This window comes from Sitodiplosis mosellana, unplaced genomic scaffold (genome assembly GCF_009176505.1).
Source record: "Sitodiplosis mosellana isolate CC-2019 unplaced genomic scaffold, AAFC_SMos_1.0 Smas_scaffold_3, whole genome shotgun sequence".
NCBI classification, from domain to species: domain Eukaryota; kingdom Metazoa; phylum Arthropoda; class Insecta; order Diptera; family Cecidomyiidae; genus Sitodiplosis; species Sitodiplosis mosellana.
The window spans coordinates 6,748,809-6,775,394 of record NW_022595246.1 but is presented as its reverse complement, the minus strand read 5'-3'; the positions used below and the strand labels follow the sequence as shown (position 1 = coordinate 6,775,394).

Below are 26,586 nucleotides of genomic sequence, written 5' to 3'. Positions count from 1 at the left end.
TTTCATTTTACATGATTCAATGTCATTCGAATGAACTGTAAGTGTGCGTTTCTTTTTCTTTAAGAAAAGCTCATTTTATTCATGTGCATGAACCTAAAAGACATACTCAATCCAATATTTTATAGAGCAAATATTATAAGAAAATGGATTGCTGACCCAGAAAAACTGACCGATCTGCAGAGCGAGAGCGAGCGAACAAAATCTGTGAGATTGCACAAGAAGAATATAGGACAAGTATGTATACATTTAGATCGCATGATGCCAATAGCAGTGGATAAACTGAAGAAGAGGGAAAAAACGCAAACACACACATACACACTGGTTTTTAAACGTATGGAATGGAATTCGTTTTGAATAAAGTAGCACAACAAAAGACAAAAACTGAATTGCTGGGAATTGTAAAAGCATAAACATTGCAATGCAGCAGCAGCAGCAGCAGCAGCAGAGAAGAAACATTGGCCAAACCACAATTTCTCAAATCGCACGAGGCAAAACAAAACTGGTGCAAGATCCAGCAGAAAGATACACACACACACATTCAAGTGTGGAATGGTAGATAAATGGTTTCAGTTCCATATTACGTTGGCTTCGTGTTTGTTTTTCTTTTTCTTTTTCAACAACGAGTGGTCAACTCTATGTTTCGAAAGGAATCACATGGTTTTTTTTCATGGAATGTTTGCTTCAAGCTTGATGTTTTCTATAAAAACGATATTTTCACTTGTACAAAGGCAAACACAAAAACTATTGATCTGCGATTTTGTTTACGTCAAAGAAATCAAAGCAAACGAGCAAAAAAAACACATCATCATGCCCTACACTTTATATGTAGTCATTCTTTTTGATGGCAAATTACCACATTTCAGCGCCAAAGTCCGTAAAAAAAGAGGAAAAAAACTAATTAATCCAAAATGATGAGATAAAATGCAACAGCAAACGAGAGAAATGGTGGCTGTGCGCACATCAACTGGAAATACGCGGACATTGAATAAACAAAGGCAAAATGCTCGAAATTGTGTGTATTCAATCGAGTGTGTGCTTCGACTGTCAGAAAAGCTTCGCAATTTTCCCTTTTTTCTGCTTGATTTATTTGCCTTGCCACTCCATCCCGCAGAAGAAGAACGCATTTCTTCTGCTGTCCAGCTTTTTTTTTCTCGTTCATTCGTTTCGGTATGTATTCGGTTGGCCACTTGTTTGAATGCGGTTCATCAATTCATTTCTATCCATCTATCCCGATTAAATTGGATTAATTTGATGAATGATTTTGCAATATTTTCATTTCATTTGTTTGTTCGGTTTGGTCTGTGCCATCGCATGAAAAGGGGATTTTACAACCAAGCTCTTTTTCGAACAGAGCTTTACGGTCCAGCTGGAAAAAGAAAAATTGAAGAAGGTTTTCGGGAGGGGGAAACAATTATTTTCGTCATTTTTTATTCACTGCGAATGAAATACACATTTCTGCGACAGCACATTCCATTTGGGTGAGTGTAACATTTTACTTGCATTGACAAAGCACCGTGTAAACTCAGTGTTACCTAACATATTTTGAATTCCGCAAAGGTATTTCGAAATGGGTGATTTCCACAATGTGCTACCTTTTAACCATTTGGCGGTCTTAAGCGTAGTTTCTCTCTATCTATCACACACTCTCTCTATCTCTGACTCTCTCTCTCTCTCTCTCTCTCTCTCTCTCTCTCTCTCTCTCGGTATGATTCTTGATCAACCGATATGCAATGGTGAAAAGATATACCTCAGTTTGGTAAGAGCTGCTGCGGAATTTTACTTATCACATAATTATTGCCACACTTCGTGAACAAAAGAAAACAAAAACCGGAATCTTGGAGCCAAATCTTTGAAGGGACGTCCATTGAAGAAATAATTAAAGGGAAAATGGTTGGTGACGTTGCACACCAAACCGAAAATTCAAACGTAGCTTGAAACTTGACAAAACATCATTTAATATTCAGCCAGAGCTGAAAATTCCAAACACACACACAAAAAAAAAATTGGTATCAATATGAGCCGCAGAGTTAAGTTGGAAATTTGCTCAAGCAAAGCTAACTCTCACTCTCTACTTCTTTCTCTCGTCCCAGTCGCTCTCGATTATTTTATTTCATCATAACTTTTAGCGCACCCCATTCAAAAATTTGCATTCAAAGTTTCTCTTTCACTTGTGTGCACACAGTGTTGTTGGCATAGCCGCAGTCATTCCGATTGACGGAACACAAATTCAAACACCAACTTTGATTCTCAAACATTTGAAGCGTTTTAAAAGTGGTTGCGTGTTGCAGTCGCAGTTTTTTCCCCGGCTGCTGCTGCTGCTGCTGTTCGCTGCTCTCGTCCGTTTGCAACTTTAAACACATTGTGTGCATAATTGTAAATTCAGTTTGTAAAACTAAAAGTCTCAAGACAATGTGCATTTATCGCTTTTGCGTTCGCACAACTAGAGAAAGAGTGTATGGCGATTCCCGGTTTTTCCCGGTCGTCGATTCAGATTGCACTTCGAACGAGCGAACGAGCGAGCGGTGTATTCATTCCTGCACTTTTGCTTGCATTCACTTCGCTCTCACACACACGTAACAAAATTCTAAACTTTTTAAATTAACTATAATAATAAATAGAGTTTTTCCCGTTGCTTTCAACTCCCTTCTGTCACCGTGCGCGAGAGAATGCCTCCTTCCAGCACACCCGCACTCTCTCTCTATCTCTCCCACTCATTCTCGCATGCCACCAATTCTCAGGCGGTAAAAATGCAAAATGTATGCGTGTAAATGTTTTATACTGTGCATCGGAAAAGAAACAACCATCGAACAAAACGAACGCAAAGTGCTTCCGACACTTTTACATTTTTTAAATCAGTATTTTTCAAATTAAAACTTTTTGTCGGCAACGACGACGTCGACGGCCTCTGCATGTGAACGAGGTTTTTTCTCCCTTCTTCTTCGGATATTGTTGTATGGATGTGTGTGTGGGATTTTTTTTTCAACTGCCGGTACACAGTTGAAGTAATATATGTATTTTTAATTTCTACTCAAAGTATGGGAGCTCATGCATAGCGTTGGCGTGACGCGCGCGCGCTCCGCTTCCATTCAAATCCAAATTCATTGGTTACAAGGAAATGCCATGGTGTGCCATTAGCAAATTTAATACGATTAAAATGCGAAAAAAAGTAATGCCTGCACTTTGTTATTGAAAGGCAGAAGCAAAACACATTAATAAAAACCGTGATTAACTGATTTCGCCGTACTAAGATGCAAAAATTCCAAACTTTGTGGTCAATTTTGCTCTTTCTCTCTCTCAAGTTTATTTTTTATTCCGACCACGTCACGATAATTTGTTCCACAATAGATTTTCAAGAGTCAGATTTGGCTTCTTGCATAATAATGCTATAGAATAAATGTATTTTTTTCGCTCAAAAATATTTTCATCAGTTTTAATCGTTGACTCCAGCTGCTTGAAATCTGCCTGAAGCTTATGATTGGGGCTTTTCAAGAAGACTTTTTCCAACAAGATTGTTGTCATTAAGTCGGATTTCATGAGATGAAAAGGTTATGTGTACATTAAGCGTGTGCAGATGCTAGCAACAAAATCAGCGAAAACATAAACATAATCATACACATGTCAGTTTTTGCACATTAGATTCGGGGATTTTCGGAAATCAGTATTTACGGTGGATATTACTTTTGATGCTTTTAATTTCATTACATTACGCTGCATCCGACACGGCAACATATAGCTTAGAAGCCATTTAAGAAATTCATAAGATGTCTCTCACGACTGAATGATTTTCAGAAAAGCCATTTGCGGCAACGTGAGCTTATGCGAAATACTTTCCAAGTATGTGCTGTTCGCCCCTAATCCGACATTGGATTGGGATATGATGAGTGCTCGAGAATGAAACGTGTTTTTTTAATTTTTCCCAGCAAAAAAGAATCCTTCCATCCCTGCTAAACAGTCGTAATAAGGTGTGCATTGCTTTTTGGAATGTGTGAGAAAGAGAGAAGGAACGAAAGAAAAAGGGAGGTAGACTTCGTCGAGGTAATAGTCACGATTCTTCTTTCATGGATCAAAGCCGAATGAAAGCTCAAACAAATGATAGCATTAGATTGATTGGTGAACCGATGTCTATATTTGTTTTTCGTTATGTAATTAAATATATCTATGGAATTCGGAAGCGAAGCCTTCCTCCGGCAAACGGAATTTGAGACGATGAGATTGCATACTGTTTCTCGGTGAATGAAACAAACAACAAATAACAGCTAATATTAAATTCTAACCGAGAAGCAATTTGTATGTTTACATTTCACGAAATGAAACTATGTACAACTTCATCACGAATGTCGCACGCATGCTGCGTGAAATTTTCTGAACCATCATCATCATCATCCGCAGGAATGTTGCATTGAGCTAATAGTGCTTCGACGGCATTTTTGAAGAATCATATGAGCATCGTTAATAACATCGACGCACAGCAGCACATGCCACAGAAGAAAAAAATATTGACAAAATTGGTCCATGTCAATTTTGTTAAACGTCTCTCCTATGCTAAAATGCCTTTTGTGTGTACACCATATTTCATACAACGGAATGCGTGTACCACATTGTATTGTTTGTTATTCTTCGTGCCGAATTGAATATGAGCGCAAAACCGTAATGAAAATCTTTGAAAACACGAACCAAATGAAATGAGCTTTAATAGTGATAGAGGTTATGTACATGGAACGAAACGTGTGCACAACGCTATGATTAGCACCGATAAGATCCCATGGAGACCGACTTCGGAATGTGCGGATGAACAGGGCTTGGAAAGCGGCGTTTTCAAGGGAATACCAGAAGAAAATGTAGATGAAGAAGGCCTTAACTTTTGTTGAAAGCAAATGCAGTTACTAATTTGAACCAGAAATTTAACTTCAAAACAAATTTTCAATTGAAAATTAATGTAAATAAGGGTGACTTTGACTCAAAGTCTAGGATTTAATGAAAATTTGATGCAAAATTCTAAGAAAATGTTTTTTTTTCCTTATTTATTGAACTTGTTCCATTTTTTTTCTTATGAATTTTCTCATTTTCATCAAGTTTTCTCAATTTTCTTCTTCAAAACCAACAAGGTTTGATTTGATTGGTTTTCAGTATCCATTTATTTGATTGCAAATATTCCATGGTGTTTGATTTTGTACATCGCCTGACCTTTTTGGCATGGAGTTGAAAAGTTGGGTCCGATGCGAGCCCTGCACGACGTGACACACATATCATGAATGGCATTTCTGCGAAGGCACGCATATTCCAAGTTTTGAAAAGACGCAAACAAACAGCGACACTGACAGCATCAACAACTAACAGAATAGAGCCATTTACATCGAACACAATTGCACGCATGACAGCATAGACATAGAGCGGGCGAGCGAAACAGCAGGAAAGAAAAAGAGTGGAAAATACCCGAGTCAGTCTTCATCTTGGAAGTGGGAGCTCAACGCCGCAAGAATTAAATAAAACAACAAAAAAATATGTGTCAAAATGTCAGCAGCATAATACGTGACATGTGCAAATCTAGGTAATGATCGGTGTGTGTATGCATATACATACATATTCAACCGATCCCGTGTGTTTTCACGAAAGAAAACTTTTCTCTCCTTGCAACGTTCTTCATCATCAGAAGTCTTGTCTTGTCTTGTCGAATTCTTGTTCTTTCGCACAGAAAAAGCGCGATGGGAAAAATGAGCATTCAAACAAAAGCTCTTCACATTCTTCGGCAGCAAATGCTATGGCATCAATATCATTGTCGATGGTTCTCATTTGTACCATTTAATTTAGAAGTTGACGCGCGCGGTGTTTCACATTTTTGTCTTCGTCTTTTTTGAGCTCAGCATTTTGATTGTTCGTGTTCTATACACACTGTTTTTTTTTCTCTCTTCTGTTGCTGGCTTCCATATTGGATTGAGAGACTTTTTGTGTATGCACCACGCCATTCTCATAATTATCATGACTCTGTTATTAATGTAGATATTTTTCGTTTATTTTATGGTGATGTGGATGTACGTATACACACGTATCCATAAACAATAGCTTTAAGCCGCACATTTTTGTCATCCATGTGGAGGTGGCATTATGTAAGCATCTTTTATTTTTATCTATGCATTGTTGAATGATGGCGCGTGTGAGAGTGAAAGAATGGCAATTGGAGAAAAAAAAAGAAATATGATGAGCCTCGACGAAAGGAAATGCCTTGAAATTGTAGCAAGACCTGATACAGCATTTGAAGCAAATATAGGTTCCGGAAGGTAGATTTTGCTATGATGCGAGCAACTAAGTGAGATTTATTCCGCGTGCTCGCCTCTCTGCCACCTCTTATCGCATTGAAAAATGACTTTTGTTTGGTAAGCCCAGTGAATATGGCTGAGTTTCATCATCATCATCTCACCAACAGACGCTGTCGTGCGTTTCGAATTTCATTTTTTTTTTTTGCCCCAGCTATGAAGCTATGCAGAGCTTCGTGAATGGCCTGTGCAAAATTTATGAAAATTTCGTTGACACTTTGCCTTCGCCCACTATCATTTTCATTTTCATTTTCATTCGGTGTGAATAGTTGAAAAATTTCATTGTTCAAAGACAATGACAATGAAAATGAAATGAACAAAAGCGAAGCGGAAAAGTTTTAAATTGGAATGTATGTAAGGCTGAACAAAAGAAAGAAAGAAAAATCAGATTTTTCTCTCTCTCTTTCCATTCTGCTGAATAAGTAAAAATGAAATGAATGCTGAATAGCAGACAATTGCATGAAAATGACTTACCGACTCGCTCCACAATATTGGCTCTGTTTCGATGAACCATTTTGATTCCGAATTATATTCAACGTTTGGTCGAAAATGTTCTGTTTTTTTTTCTCTTGTTTAGTTCACAATACTTTCGTTTTTATTCTCTATTTCGATAATCTCTGTGTTTATTGTTCAATTGAAATCGATTTTCTTCGACGATTTGAAATAAGCATGGTGATCGTTGTCATTAACTAAACTCAATCGATTTTGTAGCATTAATCAAATTAATAAATTGATTTGAGTCATTGGGTAACACAATGAAAACCCGAAAAATGGTCAAGCTTACGGACACGGTTACATTAAAGACAAAAGGAGATGCGAATGAGAGAAAGAAAAAAAAATAATGCCATAGAAAAATGATTCTCATTCGACGCCCTATTGAGCCAAAGCGCAGTTTTACTTCATTCGTCGTTGATTGTTGGCCGAGTTGTTTGACAATAGGATAAAAGGAGAAGTTTCACACGCAGTATTTAGAGATAAGAACGAAGAAAATGATGAAGAGCCGAGTGAAATACAGCAACAGCAAAATCAGCAGTAGCATCATCATCATCACAGGAAAGAAACAGACAAAAAATGTACACACATTTTTTCCGTTTGTTTCGGAGAGTAAAATGGGCAAAGAGCTATTAATCAACCACTGTGTTATCTCATTCAGAGATAAATTCCCGAAGTGTCAGACACGAGAAGACAAAATGATATTTTACTGGAACAACAGAGCTCTGACTATCTATCCCTCCCTCTCTCTTCGTCTGTGCTGCTCGTCGAAAGGAAAGTGACGGACCCAAAACCACCACAACGAAAGAGAGTTAAGGAATACAGAAAAAAGTGCAAACGGAAAATGGTATTTAACAAATACCAACACGTTTTCCCTTCGCACTTGTCGGCAGTGCCATGGCACTTAGATGGAGAGCGGCTGTTTTTTTTTCCCTATTGTTTTCACCTTTTATAATAATTATCGATAAGATAGCGCACAAAGAATACACATGGCTGCGATAGAAGGATGCCAGTTAATTGCATGTTTAGTTTTCAACGGCAGTGACTGAGCTGAGTTTGTGTGTGAGTGGGTATGCGCCATGAGAGTATGTATTTTAATTTTCGGCGCAAATATTTTGGCGCTTGTGATGCGAATCGCACAGTTAACGATGAAAAGTGAGTGTAGAGTATGCGATTTCAGCATATCTACTCCATGCCAAGATAAAATAATAATAATGATTGTGAGGCTGTTGATGATGCTTTTGTCGAGCGCCGATTGTTGGGTCTGTCGGTGGTGGTGATGGAGTTGCTACTACTACAACTGCTGCTATTGCTATTGTTGTTGTTGCCACGGTGGTCGCTGTAACCGCTGTTCAATGTTGATGTTTTGTTGGTTGTGTGTATATGTTTACTCGATTCATACGCCAACGATTCACGTTGCTGCTGCTGCTGGTGGTGTTTGCAGCCGTATTGCACATGGCACACAAGTGTGAGGAGGATATTTTACGATGAAATTTCATTTATATGGACGGTTTTATGTGTTTGATGTTGATTCGATGAACAGACGGCTTGCAAAACCGAAAAGATATGTGGAAGCCCTGAAGTAAAAAGTATGCACGCATACATCAAAACCGTCGGCGAAGAATTTTATTGATTTCAATTTTCATTGTGCCTTTTACACTGGCACAATCTCTCACTCGTTCACTATCGCTCTTTTGCTGCGTTCCAACTACCATTGCTACTGCTGCTGTCACTGCTGCCAACCGCCAAAACCCAGTTGTTAGCATCGCAATTTACGGAGTTTGCCATCGAATGAAAATATTTGTAAAATGCCAATAACATGGTGAGTGATGATGGGAACCGTTCCGCATCGATTTATATTTATATGTGAACACGTTCGCTGTGTTCTTTCACTCACTTGAAGCACTGCAAATGGAATTTCGAAGGGACCAACCAAACTCCCTGATATATGTATTCGAATGGGTGCGGGAGCGACAGCAGCAGCAGCAGCAGCACACATTTGTACGATGCAAAATAAATTCCAAGCATCCATTTCAATCGACCGAATTCGAAGCCGCTCTCTTCTCCATCACTATCATCGTCAACATCACAATGATGAATCACCCATAAGTTTAACAACACATTTCACTTGTACTTTTGCCAGTTCAACTTCATTTGGAATTGAAATTCATATTTAATCGTGTTTTAATTAATTATTTAAGTGCTTGTAATTTGATCAAAAGTTTGTTAAGCAAAAGAGTGTAGTGGACTAGGAGTGCGCACGGGCACGAGTGAACGTGCGAAGCGGACGGGGGAACCCACACACACACATACACGAATGAAATGATGATGATGACGACGACGACATGAACAATTATTGTTCTGCATCACAGTGGATAATTTATTCAAAGCAAATGAACAACGAATTATATTTACTGTCATTAATCCAGCCGATTCTTTGGTGATTTTATTCAAAGAGGCTATGAATTGCAGCCATTTCAACTATTATCCTATATATATTCAGATTGAATTTCATTCATGCTATGGAATTATAGTAGCTGTTTTACGGGCCGAAAATTCTCGAACCAAGCCCCAAATAGCAACAGCAGCAACAGCAGCCGCAACAACTCTTTAGCATAACCGAATTTTCATTCACTTGCAATCGCTTCTCGAAATTCACGATTCATTAATACGAACGAAACAAGATGTATATCAATTTTAATTGAATTTCCTCGTGGCACTGCTGCGCATTTCCCGAACAAAATCGACCGAGTACAGCCAAACATTTTGTTGCCATCTAAAAATTTTGAACAACCGAAATGGAACACACAGCGCTCTTCACACAAAACAAGACGAAAAATGATTTTTCGTCTTATTCGGTCTACTGCATCGTGTAGACATCAATAAATATACCAACAACGGCACACAATTACGTAATGAAATGGATCGTACGGCATTTTGGTGGCTTACAAACAGCCAGACGAATAGATGCAATGCATAAGAAGTAGACAGACACACAAACACACTGCGTAACGATCAACTCAATGTGAACGAAAACGGAACTTGCTACTCAATAACAAAACAAGAATCACACACACTAACTTCATTTTATTTTTTTTTATTTTCTCGCGAAATATATTGTCCACTGAACTCTCTCTGGCTCTTCGTCAATGCCACCAAGAAAGCAAAAACTCCGTTCGCTGTCTATTCTAACAAAATTCGATTACTTTTCACAATTGTTCGAAAAAAATTCAATTAATTAATTTTTCGCCTCTTTGTCTTCTTCGTCTTCTTCGTCCGAATAAAACCGTCCGTTTTTCGTCAGTTCAACCGAGACGAATGCGAAATACACACCATTCCGATCCAGATAAAAACTGTTCCTGAAACGCTTTTTTTCCTTTCGAATGGATGTTGATGCAGAACACAACACTCTGCGTGTGTGGCCCGTTCTCCGCTTACGAAATGGAAATAGTCGAGATGATGCGATGTGAAAAAGACAGCGCGAAAAACCCACTCTGAATTCGTTCTCTTATCACTTGTTTTGTTTTCCACATCTCGGTTTCACAGTGACTTTCTCTCTCTCTCTCTCTCACTGTGTTGTACTCTCTTTCACACATTCTCTCTCTGTGTGTGCCGCTCGCTCGGTCATGCTCGTGCTTCGACAAGAGAGCGCACTGAAAGCCGTGTGCAAAGCATTGTGAATTGAAGAGAATGCTCGGATGGAAAAAGCTTTCTCACGCGCTCTGCCTGTGAGAGAGAATGTGATGTTTATGACATTCTCGCATGAGGCACAAACGCTTGGCAAGAGCTTTGCTGAGAGTTTGTGCAATGGAGACGGCTATATGGTGCAATTTTCCGGCTAGGCAATGCTCACGCCGCACATGCCACGCGTTGGACAGAGTGCGCTATAGAAAATAGAAAATATTTTGAGAGGACAACATGCTGCACATCCACGTTCATCCCTTTTGCACGATTGTGTCTCTTGCATTCAAGCGCGCACACACAACACGAGGACGTTGAACTTATATGTTTTCAAAGTACTTTGGATGTGTCTTTCGTGTTTGATTGTTCCGCTTCGATAGTAAATGATTTTGTGAATTGAAAAAACAAAAACAAAACCACCCAATGTCGCTCTCTCTCTCTCTCTCGCTCTTGCTCTATCAAAATATGAAATCGACAATGATGATTGACAATGCGAAAATGAAGTTCCTTTCAGCATGAATGCTTTTTTTTGCAATTTGCGCTTTTAAAAGCTTTTCCTCGCCCCGAAAAAAAACTCAACCCAAGAATTCTCCCAACTCCGTTCACTTTGTATTTGTTTTGAATTTTGTACTGAGCGAGCGATGGAGAATGATGCGATTGGGAATAGTGACAACGCTATTGATGATTTATGTAAATAACATTTAGCCAAAACCTAGGGGGAAAGAACTGAGTAAATGAAAATATAAATATTGTAAATAATCGCATATTCTACCGAGTTTGGATCAATACGCGTCAATGCGTGTCAATGCGCTGAATAACTAGCTGCGAATGCATGCAAATATGGTCAATAAAATGTGCGTATTTGCAACTGTCATTCGTGCTCGCCACGAACGAGACGAAGCAACAGAAGAAAACAACAACAATAACACTACGGAACGCAGTGCAAATGCCTGTGAATATTTGTCGATACGTGTCAATGAAGTAAATATACCAATAGTTCTTTCCCCCTAGGCCAAAACTAGCATAAACGAATGATTTCTTTCTTGCCGCACACACACAGTGAACGAAGCTGATGACGAATTTCATCGCTAAGCATTTCCAATGATTTTGATTTTGTTCGTTTACAAAATAAATTTACTTTTGTTTCTCGCCAAATTGCTCTTCAATTTTTCGGTGCATTTAAAATTCGAGTCTGGATTGGAAAACACGAGCTCCGGTCGATTCGTGTTCCGATAAAATGCTTTCACATTTTGACAACGTCTCAAAATCGATCGGCGTGCGAAAGATGTATATTTGATGTCGACGAGGACGACGATGGCGACGACAGCGAAGACGAAGGAGATGAACATTGACAGATTACAATTCCGTTTTTGCCCTGCTTTCTCGGCCATCTCAATAAAGTTACAAAAGTAAATATTGGCTTTATCATGTTTACCAATGAATCGTTTTTGTTTGAGCATCCCAAAATCGGATGTCGACAACGAAATGGAAAAAGCACACGCAACAGGAGATCAGCGACAATTTATTCAGAGCGAAACAGAGGCGGACACAGAGAGTGAAAGAGAGATCGAAACGTATTTCAATTTGCCATCTGTAAACTTGTCAGACAACCTCTCTGCGGGTATGGTAAAATCTATCTTGTTTTCTCGGCGATAAAATGTGTTTGTGCGCTATTTTTTCGGGCGTTTTAGTTCACGACTTTTTTTCTTCTCTCTCTCTCTCTCTCTCTCTCTTTCACAAGAAGGTAATTTTTCGATCACACGTAAAATGCCCTGTTTCCGTTTCACATATCTTCATTGTTGCTTTTGGCTCTGTTTATTTTCCTATTTTAAATTAATTCCAAACAAAAGCACAAAAGCTTTCGATTGTCATTTTGGGCACGACGACAATCACATTGAATGACACTTTTTGCTGAATCTATCTTCGGTTGGTTTGATTGTTTCTTTTTCTGTTTGCTACTTCTCTCTTCAGCTCTCTGTTCGTTTTGTTTTATCGTTCGGAAATCCAACGAAATGAACCATAATATAAAATCATAATAATCCACTGTGTAATGCATGCGAGTAGTGTGTGGATTTTTGCGCAGCAACGCAATGAGCCGACAAACAAAGTGAAACAAATGACAGTAAATATTAAATAGTAGATATATACGTGCATCTTCGGTTGGATGAATCTGTGTCAATTCCATTAACTGAACGCATTCACGACTCGTGAATCACGAATAAGTAAGTAAGTTGCTCGAAGCAACACAATGTACCGGTAATAAATACAAACTTTATGTAAAAAGTTATAATGTTTGATTATACAAACTTCATGCGAAAAAAAATAAACCTTTTTTTCCCTGCATACTTTGTACAAACACCTTCGTGCACATTCTGATGTCGTATCGATTTACTTCCGCTTCGTCATATTTTTGCTGTGTCGTTTTTTTTCCCTGCATACACTTTCAACAACATCTTTCGACATTTAATTTCGATCACCAATACGGAGTCGTATTTGCATTTCAACTATGGCGAAAGAGCCGCGCGTTTAGTGAACCATAGCAAGGAAGAAAAAGGTGTAGACAAACATATGCACATATAAATAAGAACAGGAATATGAAAAGCGCCTGCTTACAAATTGAGAAGAAAGAAAGAAAAACAGCCATCGACAAGGATCTCTCGGCCGTGGGTGCTTTTCTTCTTCAACAAACGGAAAACCTTTAAAGACACTTTTCATAATAAAATATTCAATTTGTTTCAATGGCACCATTTTCCAATGTGTACACAACTTGTCGGGCTTAGTTTAATAACATATGCTTTTGCCTTCCTGACAACTACTCTCGCTCATATTCCATGCAAATGCAAATGAATCGAAACGCACATTTCATTCGACCCTTCAATCAACATTTTTTTTGTGCTTCTTTTTCTATGCATGTCGCCTTGTGTCACAAAGAGATTGTTTTTACTTGTATCGATCAGAAAACGGAGTTTATTGACAGATATGCTTGAGTATGTAATATCGACACATATAAACGCGCGCTCGCGTCACTGTAGACAGATATACATTCAGATATCAGTACGTATCACGATGCAAAAACCAAGTCATCGCAATAAATCACAGTATTTTGAGTGACAAGTTTAGCATGAATCCGGTGACATACACGGTGCTCAACAGTCGCCACATAACTCACAACGGCGTCAACATTTTCACATTGCGTTGAATATATGGGGAGAGAGAGAGGGAAAGAGAGCGAAAAAAATAGCAACAGACACATAACCGCATACACTTAGCTCGCTTCCATACTTTTTTGGTTACTCATAAAATCAACGTGACGTGCCTTCGGTGCGTGTGACAGGATTCTACAAGAAATACGCATTTACATATCAAATAACTTGAATCAATGTCAGTCGAAGTGTATCATTGCAGAAGCCACCATCATCACGCGGCAAAGCACATTGATCTCTCAGACAGTGAAAATGTAATAAAAATCGTTGTATAAAAATGAAATAAAATCCAGAATGAAAAGAAACGCGAAATAAAAAAAAATCGGATGGAAACTTTTCTTTGAAAACTCAAAATGCTCTGGAGACGGTGGGCTGTATGAAAAATATTGATCTTGCGACGAAAATGTTTGACTCGTTTTTCATCTCCATTTTTCATAGCTGTGGCCGATGATAGAAACATTGGTGCATAATAAAGTTAGCCGTGGTTAATTTGTGAACTTTCAAACTTTGGCTTCGGTGTTCAACAAATAACCATGATTTCGTGCAGCTACAGTTTTTTTCTCGGTTTATTGTTGAATGAGTACAAAATAGTTGCAATAATAAAAAGTAGTACATGTACATGTATATCGTTAGTTCGGTCCAATGCATCCGGCCAGTGCATTTTTCGATTGATGTGTCTCAGTGATTGGAAAGCTTGAAAATGAGCTTTGCGTCTTTTGTCTGACTTTCAGGTCAAATTGAATTTTCTTTGTCACACAACACATGCACCCACACACAAAATTCAAAGAGCAAACCATTCGCTACGGTATATAAAGCGTTTGGGCTAGAAATTTAATTAAATTGATTCGTAATGGTTTGGATGTGGAGGGAATTTTCCAATCTCTCAATTTAGAAGAGTCTCTTCATTGCGGAAAGTGCATCGTACACACACACACACACACCGAATAGATCGAATATCCCCGAATAATGAAATTGCGTTGAAAGGTCCAGTGTTGTATATGTGTGTGTGCTCCGATCTCTAAATTGCTGGGAAAATTTAATAAAATGCTTACAAATGAAATTACGTTTCACACATACCCAACATTTTCTAACGTATTGATGATTATTTTATAATGTGTCTAAATGTGCGAGCGTCAAGCGCGCACAAATGGCCAGGATAATGAAATGGAATGAGTAAATGAGGGCGCGCGCGCTCGTGCATCGATTTCTATGGCAACATGTAGCACATCGTCGAATATTTAATTTACCATTCTATAATGACACTTGTGGAATATTAATTTGTGATGGAAGTGAACGAGTGTAATGGAACCGCTGTGCTGAACAACACGTGGAATGTCAAGCTCATTGGCAAACTCGAAGCACACCATTGCGAAAATGGCTTTCAAACCAAGAGACAATTGATTGTACACGGTTCATCGTTTTTTTCCGTTCTCTCTTTTGATTGGATGCGGGTGTTTCATGTGTGCCTACGTTTGTTGCGGACTAAATGACGTACAAACGATTGTACACCTTAATCCAGACATCACAACCAACGATAAAAAGACATTAAATTGTTCTTTGTAACACAGCATGCCCTTTGTACGAGCGATTCGTCTGTGTATGAATATGCTATGCATGCGACGACTGTGTGTATTGAAGCGTTTAGATGCTGTAATCAAACTTATTTTGTTTATTTATTTGTTTCTCATGGCAACAAATGCATGAACGCTCTTTTGATTGCACCCAGACGAAAGCCAGATTAAAATGCGTCGAGATGAGGAACAGAGCGAAGCGAACTGAATTGTTTCATTCAATTTTAAAGTTCGAAAATGAGTCTCGAAAGACGACAAACCGAAGAGTCTTTGGCAAAGCCATTAAGTTGGCTACTTGCGCAAATTATTCAATCTAATTTCATTCCATGTTGCGCTCTATTTGCTCTGTCTGTTGAATCAGTCGTGTGTTTCTCTGTATCTTGTTCTCAAGTGGATTTCATTTGAGGAAAAATCTCTTTCTCTCGCACACACTCTTTCTCAAAAGATTGCCTTTTGCCTTTGAACGCTCCAGCGAACAGATTACGGATCGTATTAAAAATGCTTCTTCCAACATATGAAGCCGACTACGATATGGTTTGTGTTGTGCCTTGTCGCTTTTAATTTATTAACTGAAAGCTTGAGATTATCATTTGAAGTTTCCATTATGGTTTTTAAAATGTCGTTTCAGCTTTTGGAACTTTGCACACGGAGGCAGTTCATGTGTGTGTGTGTGTGTGTGTGTCAGTTTGAGTGTATAATGTATATTGATCCATATTTTAGATTAAATTGTTCGTGACCACTTGAAATGGCTCGGTTTATCTTCTTCACTAGCTTGCGTCCGCATCAAGTGCTTTCGTTATTATCATTGTAATTATCAAAAGCAGATACAATTCAGTGCGGGCGTGTGTATGTGTTGGAGTGTGTGTATTTGAGTTGGACACATAATGGAAGAACGCAAATGAGCGATAACACTTTTGCGCACAAAAGATAAATAAAAACTGTTAGTCAAATGAGATGAAGAGAAGAAGAGGCAGAAAGAAAAAAAACGATCTGGCACTAGAGCATAAGGCAAAAAAAGTTGAGGCAAAACTGTACATATAGCGTGAGAATATGGAGCATCCCGGCTAAAAGTGCCCGACAAACAGAACGAGCGAAAAAAAGTAGGAAGATGAACGATTTTTTTTTTCTCTGTTTGCTTGTCAGAATGGGCAGTGGTGGTGGCAGCGGAAATAAATGAAGTGATGATAGCAAAGAAGTATCACTTATTAAAGAAGATTTCGGTCGATGTGCAGGCGAAGTGCATGTGCTCTCTCGATCCCGAATGAAAAAAGCTGGAGAGTGAGAGTGGGAGGAGAGAGACTATGATGTGAATCGTTTAAACAGGACGCATTCATGAAAAAAAAGAAACCGTTTTGTAGGCTAATGACAAGAGCTCAACTCGCTCATGAATATTCAACAGCACGTGCGGATAATTTTGTGTATAATATTAACTGTGTCAGCGTCAGTATCAGCATCAGCATCGAGCATTTTAACGTTTAAACATTGAGGAAGGCGGCGGCGACGACAGCAGCAGCATACGCGTTTGCATACACAAAAGAAAATTGCTGTTGAACCAACGAGCCAAATAAAAGTTTGCCAAAGCAAAAGAGCGAAACACTTCACAGTCTTGAATACGAGAATAAATTGTGTTTGAGAGAAGCGTATTGCGAGAGAATAAAAAAAATGAATTTGGCGCTAAAAAAAACATTGAGATTTACATTGTACGCGCGCGCGCATTGACTATGTACTAGAGAAAGAGATAAAGAAGAAGGAAAAAGCGAATGTGTACGACTTTTTGCACTTTCGGTCTTAGTGGCTCTCAATTCGCACATTGTATATACACAACATCGATGCAAGTCTTCAAGGAAGACCTGATTTCGGCTTGGGGTTGCAGTCAGTGCAATGAACATCAAACCGAATGATATTTATGTGCATTAATGGTTACGTAATTTGTTCGCTGAAAGCGGATTTGTTGAAATTGAGATAGCAACCCGATTTTGCTCTTCGAAAAATCGGTCACGGATGCCACTCCATAGATTTAATAGCTGATGCTGCTGCATCAGCATCAACAAAACTACGAATAGCAACAGCCAACAACAAAAGCTAGACGAAAGAAGGGAAAAAAATACGGGCAAAATTAATAGTCTTTACGTTTGAATCGTACGGCGCAAATGAAAGCAACGTTTGAACATTAAACAATTTATTGCCAGGATGTGGATACATTGACGATATACGCTCGTCACTGCTATTCATTTCCGTTTCGATGTACAAACAGCTTTTGCGAAATATTGTGCTTAGCAATTGTTTTCTTCTTCTTTTCTTCCATTCGCCTTTCCCAATCCCTCGCTCATCATCAATTTCCGAAACTTGATCTTTCGGCCGAGCAGCAGCAGCAGCAGCTCTACCAAATAAATTCGGTCAAATAGCAGCAAATATTTTTTTGTCACGAACATTTTTGCGGATCGCGCAGAAAAAAACTTTCTTTTCCTCTTCACCATTCGGATAGTGATATTGAGCGAACAAACGAAGGCGAGCAAAAGATGAACGTCGAGCAGTTTGTTAACAAAGGAAAGTTTTATGCGGTGACATTTTTCGAACAACAGAATTGTAAATTGTATTTCCTGTCGTTGATCAATTGAATGTCTATCGAATGTGTGTATCTGTATGTGTGCACAAGGCAAGGCGATGTGATACATTTCGAATTCGACTTTTGTAATTCATCTTGGCCTATTCCGCTTCATATCCCCCTACATCCGATTCGCTTCAATCACAAAGTTGCTCTTAACAACAAAAATGAATCGATTCTCGCGCGGCGGTCAAAATAATAATCCTTGCATTGGACACGGTTATTTCTCTGCTTCTCGCTTCATGGCATTGATGCTGCTTTTTTCTATCTTCAAATATATTTTCTTTTGGCAAATCAATGCCTCGAACGTGCAAAAAGCGTCTATTTTGTCGACAGAACGATAAATGGCTGAACATTAGAATAATTAGGGTGATTTATCACAGTTTCGCTTTTTTTCGATTTCGGGTGGAAATCGAAACTTGTGAGTGTATTTAGAGCGAATGAAGTTCATAAATAGCTTTTTCCGATCTCTCTTCGTCTCACTTACTCCCTCCACACTAAAACGAAACGGAAACGGAACCAAAAACCACCAGTGGTGACCTAACTTATTGTCATTTTATGATTGCATCCATTTCCAACAGGTTTTTCAGCGAAGTGTGTGAGCGAAGCTTCTTTGTTACGTTAACAAATGATTTCGCACATACATATATCACTCGTCGTAGGCCTACGGACAGTTAAGTTAATTTCATCTGATGGACTGCGGTCTTGTGATAACAAAATTTACTCCGTCTACTTTGTCACCCATGAATATAGTTAATGGAATATTGAAATCAACTTGATTCCATTAGATGTGGCGTACACATTTTGTTTGAACTGTATACTGTTTGCGGTCATTTATCGACATGTTATTTCAATAGATTAAAGCTAGTTTCATTTGCCTTACCTTGTTGATGTTGCGGTATAAACTCCTCATGCTTCATGTCAGCCGTCTCATTGGTTTTCAATGTGTAATTTGACAGCTTCTTTGTTAATGATGCTAATAGAGATTGAGCACGTGGTGGTATTTCGGGCGGTGCTGGCTCCGGTGGTGGCTCATATTCTGCAAAGTTATCGGTTGAATTACCAAAAGAAAAAGAAAAAGATTTGAAATTCCATGGAAATTGTTTGCACTCATAGTTTATGGTTGCCAATATAATGAGTTTCAATTTATTCTTATATAAAAAATGGGATTGAATTTAACAGAGAAAATGCCAATATATAATTCCAAGTCAAAGTTTTTTTCTTGATGCATCATACAACTCTATCGCTTCATTTCATTATAAACTTTAACAAATATATGCCTCACGATACGAAAGTTTTGAAGCGAAAGAGATTCCAACATTGAGATGCATGCTCATTATTACGGAGATCTTTGTAATTTAATTGAAACTGGATTTTTATGAAAAATATATATTATGCAACCCACAAAAACTTCACCAAAAGTATCAAATTGTTGACATAGTTTATTCCGAGGTTACGATATGGTTTCGTTTCGTGAGGTAAATGTTGATTTAAATCAATTTATGTGCAGTATTTTGAATTTTCGCAAAATTCTTGTCGAAATGCAATTTCTAGCATTTTGTGAAATCGAATAACAGCTCATAATTTGTGAGTTGAAAACTAAATTGCTCGCGAATGCAAGACATCTAAACGTCTTCAGAATCAACGCATTGAGTTTCCAGGAAGTGTATGAGTTGCAGCTCAATGGTAAAATAACATGTTTTTCACGAAATTTCTGCTTATATTCAAATATTCGAAATGATTCGGAATACTCGACATTAACCCCACGAAATGGAACTATATCCATATTTCATAGATGAATCCGTGCCGATATTTTGATAATTTTGCTACAATATTCTGCATAATAATATCTATTACATGCACCCAAAGTGCCTTCGAAACCCTCTTAAAGTTCAAATTACCATATTTAAAGTTCGTCTAATGATTTCATCATGAAATTGCTCGTAAGCAAAAAAGAACCCAAAATATGTGCATATTCGTTGTTGAGTGGTTATTTGTTTTCTTCAAAATTGTACCGTTTAAATCGCAATTAGTGCTTTTGTTAATTGTACAATGTACAATGTACATTGTAGTTTGGCATGGGAGCGTGTTTGCGCGATAGTTTCTCGTGGAGATTTGAAAGTTCGATTTGTAATCACAAATTATTGCATGTTATTAACATCCGTAATGAATTTAGTGGCGATCCGATAAGCCCGCAGCATTTTCACATGCATATTTTCCAATTAAGTTGATTAACATCTTTTGGCACAATGTACAACAGCGGCAGCGGCAGCGGTGGCGGTGGCAGCATTGTGCAAACGAGCGAATGTCTTTGTATTTGGATCGATTTGTATTTTATTATCATTAAATCGAATTAACTGTATAAATTAAGCTGCTCAACACAGCACAATACATAAGACCATTTCATATAATATACATGCACGCATCTATCTACGATACAGGCAGTATTCGTTTCGAATGGACCATGTTGCGAACAAAAAAAGATCAATTAAAGGATTAGATGGCTGACGGCACGGAATTAATTTGAATAAGAGTTTAGTTCCAGAATTTCTATTAATTATTGTTTATTGCCGAGTAAGAGGAGGAGAAAGGAAGAGTGACGAATTCAAGCGCGCAAAGGTGTGATGATAAACGAGAAGCACTTCAGAGGTAATTACAGACAGACGCATTTCAACTGGAAAAGCTCCTTTTCACCATTTATACATTTACTAATACGATATCAGAGATCAGTGTAAGCATGACTTGACGTTTTTATCCGAAAATATAATCTAAAGTCCATTTTCTTCTCGCTTTTGCCTGGGTAAAACAGCAGCCGGAGAATAGTATCGGTCGAACATTAGCACATTCTTTATGTGTATGTGCTTTGTGCTCGCATCAACCCTTTTTCGGCCGGCGCATCTGAAAATGATGTGTAAAATCTTACCGTTTTGGTGATGTAATCGGTTAAGATGGCCATCTTTGGGTGAATCATCTTCGCGCGATTCACCACCGTATGTGGCAGCGGTGCCGCTTGGTTTCTGCGATTCACCGCTTCGACTATTGTTATCCCGATGTCGTTCATTATTTATGTTATTACTATTCGATGATGTGGCGCTACTTGATGATGTCATGCCACTAGTTGTGCGCTGATGATGTCGACTATTCACTGACAAACTACTCCTGAGCAACGAGTTTGTTGGCATTGCCGATGGCTTTGTTGTGGCAGTCGTATAGATAACTTCACCTAAAAAAAACACCCCACGAAACAGACACAACGAAACAGTAAATAAACAATGTGAAATTTAATTCTTGTTTGCGGTTTCAGTTTGTGTCGTTGCTGCTTTTTTCTTCTTCTTCTTTCTTTCTTTATTTTGCTCACTTTACTTGGGTGCAGCACGTCGAGACACACAGAGAATGAATGTCTTGCACAAAACTTGAGAGAAAAAAACACACCACAATTTTCGAATGTGATATCAACGTTCGTTGGGAATGTTGTCTGCTTTGGTTAGAAATATCGAATTGTGAATAATTAAATAGTTTGTTTGACAACTTGACAGAATGTCATAAGCTGTAAAACGACGACTAAAAACGAAATTTTCCACCATAACTTGATATTTATTCACAGCAGGAATTCTGGTAATGCTTGAATGTGCATATGTGTTTTTCAATTTTTCCACAGCAACAGCAGCAAAAAAAGAGAATGAAGCTACCATAGATAGACATATGGTGATTACAAACTTACCGCTGGAGCGATGTCGATCTTGTGGATTTGGTGCTGCTGCCGTGACATAGCGTCGATTTGTCGACTCCAATGGAAATGGTGACGCTTGACGCATTTGCAATGGTGATCGACTGATAACCGAACTCGGTGAATCCATTTGGTTTTGATGTTTGTATAGCAGATTTTCGGTTCCATTGGTTGCACTTTTGATATCACAGTCCGATCGATATTGTTCAGCACCTGGGGAGAAAAAAATGCCATTTCAATGAGAATGAATCGAATTTGAGTATGAGATAAGGCCAGGAGAAATGAAAAAAAAACCGCCTGTCTAGTTTTATATATTCATGAGTAGATATGTTTTTTTTCGCTTGCACAAATACAAAATACAAAATATAATATTCATTCCAAGTATGGTGAATTCACAAACGGGATATGTTGTCCCGCAAACAAAAATTCCAATGATGAAACTTTTCTGAGACAATATTCATGTGTACACAGTTTTGAATTTAGTTTTATTTTCTTTGTGAACCATATTCTTGAGTTGATGCAAAGCAAAAGGGTTTTTGAGGCGGCAAAATGAGAAAGCAGAGAAAATTGCATAGCAAACCAGGGAGAGAAGAGCAGATAATAACACTGTCATGTCGTATCCAAGCGACATTTCTATTTTTCGTTCTTGTTGTTGGTTGTTAGACGATATAGCATTTTGCCTTATTTCGATTCTCGTTTTCTTGGTATATGGTATCTGCCACGTTCTTTCACTCTCATTCTCACCGCATTCCAACCCTTCCGTCTTTGTTTTTGTGTGTCGGTTTGTAATGAACAGACAGTACAAGATAAAAATGAATTCTCATCAGAAGGCGCGCGCCACTCACATTGCAACCCATCAAACATACAGATACACTGTGTGCAACAGCACACTTTCAAAGCAAGCAAGCAAATGAACGAAAGAAGCTTGTAAGAAAATGGTTAAACACGCAACACAGCAACACGAAAGGAAAAAAAAACACATACAAGATAAACAACAAAATGAAAATGGCAAGAATCAAAAATAAAACCAAAACACACACTCGCTCACATCCACAAACAGAGCACGAAAACGATGAAGTTTGTGCTTGGTGTTTTGGTAAATCTTTTGGGAAATGTTATGAGTTTTTGAGCCCGTTAGATTGAATATATAGAAAACAAATCATAAAATTTCATTGCAAAATTCACGTTGACGACGACGACGAAGAAGAAAACGAGAATGATGATGATGTTTAGTGACTTGGTTTCGGTCGCCGTGCAACTCAATGAATGCCCGGCAAACCGTATCGAAAGATCAAGAGCAAGACCGAAACTTAAGAAGCATATCAAAAATGATTGGTCAAAAAATGGTCGAACGAAAGAAAGTTCATGATGAAAGTGGAAAATTGTGTTTAGTCATGAAATTGAATAACGTTGAACCAGCCAATAAAGAGTCTGGTTCACTTTTCCAAAATATCGGCGGCATAGCAACGTCATCTCCAAATAACAAGAGCGCAAACCGAACAACATTTCTTAATGCAATTACAACAAGATTGAGTGAAGAGCTAAAGAATGTTAGTCCGTATGCTTTTCACAGAAGGAAAAAAATTAAAGAAAATGATTCAGGCCATTTCAGGCACAATAGTGAGGCCATCTACGGGATAAAAGGTGCATCATCTCAAAGAAACCCAAACAATATTTTGGAGGAGCATTTAAAATAGTTCCAGCATTCATGTGGCTTTATTTAAAGAGTACAATACAGTCTGTGTACACTGTACACTGTACACTGTCTGTATTTATCGATTTTGGTTTTTTTTTTTAGAGCAAATCATTAAAGCGATTCCTTTCTCGCTTTGTCCATCGTTGATCGTAAAATATTTGCTGTTACTGCTGCTGCTGCAGCTCCGTCGACTTCATTTTCAAGAAAATATCATGGTGTTATTTGCTGTTTGTATCAATTTTCATTAGTTATTCACATTTCATTTTTCTTTATTACGGCTGTATGGCAGAATGGCTAATGCGTTCACCACCGTCTGCACACAATCCACCATACTTCGGCACACTGGTACAAACATACACATAAATAGCTGCAGAACCATTGAGTGTTGCAGGTTTTACACGTCACTGATTCTATCAGTCGGTAATCATTTTTTATTTTAATTTATAAACATGTTATTGCCATAAACGAAGTTCGGAACTCTTTTGCATGATATATTCATTCAGGCAGTGAATTGTTTTTGCCTTGGTTCGCATTTTATGTATTCCGTAAGGAGTAAACGGTGAGATTGAAAGAGAGAAAGAGAGAGAGAGAGAGAGCGTTACAAAACATCGTTGCATGTGTGGTACTTTATATGGAAGCGTTGAGCCGCAGGTATACTCTTCTACTTGGAAATGGTATATCGTTTGTTTGAGACTCAAATGAATTAAATATGAATTTTCAGAATGAACATTTTCCACTTGAATTATAATTGGAGATGAACTTTTCTACGTTTCCACAAGGTGGATGGAGTTAATATATATATGTATGTGTATTTCCCTCCGAAACGGTGTATTTTGCGGACCTAAAGTCTGGAATTTATATCTGGTTTGATTGAAATGTTTTAAACCTCTGGAAAAATTTCAGTCGGTGCATTTTTATGAGCGTGTGTGTGTTGTGGGATGGCGATGGGGAATGCGTTAATCAAGAGCCAACAACCAACGAATTTCTCTATAATATTTACAGCTAGTAGCTTGGAATCTCGCTTTGCAAAATCTTTGCCCAAATGAATAATAAATGTTTGGAAAACTATGAACGAGTGAAGTTGAAACTAAATGTAAAATATTTTCATTTCGCTGAGCGAAAATTGTGTGAATTGTGTAGATGCCTTTTCATTTGCGATATGGCAAGCAAGAAAAGCCAGTCAGCTGGCATACAAAACGACGACCAGCACACGATGCTCTCTAGTGAGCCAAGCAAAACCATTTCGTTTTTGAGAGCATTTCTTTTTCAAGTCTTTGCTGCATTTCAACACATAATTTAAATTTTATTAAAGTGATTCGTTTTCCACTGCCGCTTACACACCGCACACAATCTCCAGAGAGATTCCAACAGTGAAATTGATTCCATTTTTTTTTCTCTTTCTCTCTCTACCCGACTCGTTCACCCGACAAGATCTCTCGAACGTCCGTACCTGACGCAGTTCAACGTCTACGTCTACGATTATATGTATGTGTATGTACTGTGTACTGTGTATGTGTATGCCACTCTGCTTTTAAATAAATAATTTCAACAGGTTGTTCATGTCATGTAATTTACTAGACTTGGCACAACATTCATTATTGCAGAAAATTACGGTGTCTTGAGCTTTTTATGAAAAATAAAATACGAGCGCAAGTTTTCATAGCATTTGGAATGCTCGAAGCAGCAATAACGGACAAAAAAATCAACGCACACAGATTCATGAAATCGTATTTTTACTCAAGATAACAAGAGAAAAAAAAATTGGAATGGCATGAGAAGAAAAAGCGTTGAATGTCAATCCACTTTTGGAATTTGTTTAATTAAATTGGGGCGACGAAAAGAAACTTCATTTCGCAGCTATGGACTGGTTTAAGCTCCATTAACTGATCCCCTTTCGGAAATGCGCAGCGACTTCATGAGAAGAGGAAAAAAAACCAGAAGTGCATTTTCCTTCTTATCTTATCTTCTTATCCTAATCTGTGTGGCTTTCACGGCCAACGTCTTTCCTCAATTTTTTTCCCTCTCGGTGCAAATGATTTCGGATAGTACTGCTTTAGTTGAACCATCGACAACACATGCTTTCACATGCATTTTACCCTCTCTCTCTCTTTTTGTCATCCCACACTTCGAAGACACGACCAAATGACAACCACAACCAAACAAAAAATCGCACGCCACAAACAAGAGCCAAAGGATAGAGAGGAGAGAATAAAAACCACATCAAACATGTAAGTGGACTTAACGTAATCCGTAAAAATGTTATTTTTCTCTTGCCTGCATGCTCACTTCGTTTTTGTGCATGTGTATGCGCTGATTCTACGAAGCTACACTTCCGCAAACGTCATGAACGTCTCACATACGCAGCAGCATCAGCAAAAAAGGCTGCAGTCAGTCGAAATGTGTATTAAAACTTAAAGATGTTTTCCTGCGCTCTGCTTTTATGCACGTTTTGATTTTACGGATTTTGTTATCATTTGTTTTTATGCTTGTTTGTGGCTCAACGCTGTGAATAAACTATTGCGCTTTTAAATGAAAATCTGAAGAGTCTTCATCAATGTTTGACGAGCTAGTGTGTTTTCACTCTCTTTCTCTGGTTCGAGGAAAATATTAAGTCTGGTGAACACATTTGATGTGATTGCGGCTTTAAAAACAACGCATGTAATGTGGGAAGTAACATATAACATTTTCCATTAACGTTAAAAGAGAAGCATTTATGTATCGTTTCATTCAAGCGTTTCGTGCATATCACTATATTATTGATAAAAGCTGGTTTTATCAAAATTCAAGCCAAATATAATATGTTACATGCAATTCTATCATTCATATTGCCATGTCAATCATTTATACATTGTGTGTGTGTCTCTTTCTCGTTCTGTATGCAAACTCAAACACCGTAAAGCTTTTAAAATCTTGTAAATGTTTTCTATTGTCGCTGTAAGCAAATCATAAAATCAAAACTTTCATTTTAAGAGTGTCAGTAATTATACTTTATTGCCATGATGATATGAAATGCATCAGCTTTTGTATCATAATAGCTTTATGGAGCTTATAAAAGTTATTCACAGTTTTAATGTACATATATACCTACCATTATGTTAGCTGAATATTAAATTAAATATTTCCTCTAAATTTCAGTGAAATCAGTTTCTCATATTTCTTATTCAAACTGTTACCGACTAATGCAATCAAATTTCATTCCTCGGATCGTTTGAATGATGTTATTCGAATTAAAAATTCACTACAGTCATACATTAAGTGCACTTGAATGGCACTGACTTAATCATCAACGAAACAATCATA

The 26,586-nt window shown here is 38.0% G+C and overlaps 1 protein-coding gene across 5 annotated transcripts in view; it reads right to left on the bottom strand.

Moving 5' to 3' along the window:
• The window catches only part of LOC129566358 (teneurin-a), a 382,371-nt gene that overhangs the window by 260,742 nt on the left and 95,043 nt on the right, over nucleotides 1-26,586 (bottom strand). For 2 of the 5 annotated variants that reach the window (XM_055442213.1, XM_055442214.1), the window contains 3 exons: nucleotides 21,585-21,803; nucleotides 20,787-21,086; nucleotides 18,747-18,902 (listed from right to left, as the gene is read on the bottom strand). In XM_055442213.1, coding sequence (XP_055298188.1) covers nucleotides 18,747-18,902; nucleotides 20,787-21,086; nucleotides 21,585-21,803 — 675 coding nt within the window. Of the gene's footprint in view, nucleotides 1-6,785; nucleotides 10,234-18,746; nucleotides 18,903-20,786; nucleotides 21,087-21,584; nucleotides 21,804-26,586 lie in introns of those variants that run through there. The other 3 variants (XM_055442217.1, XM_055442218.1, XM_055442216.1) reach the window with 2 other exon arrangements.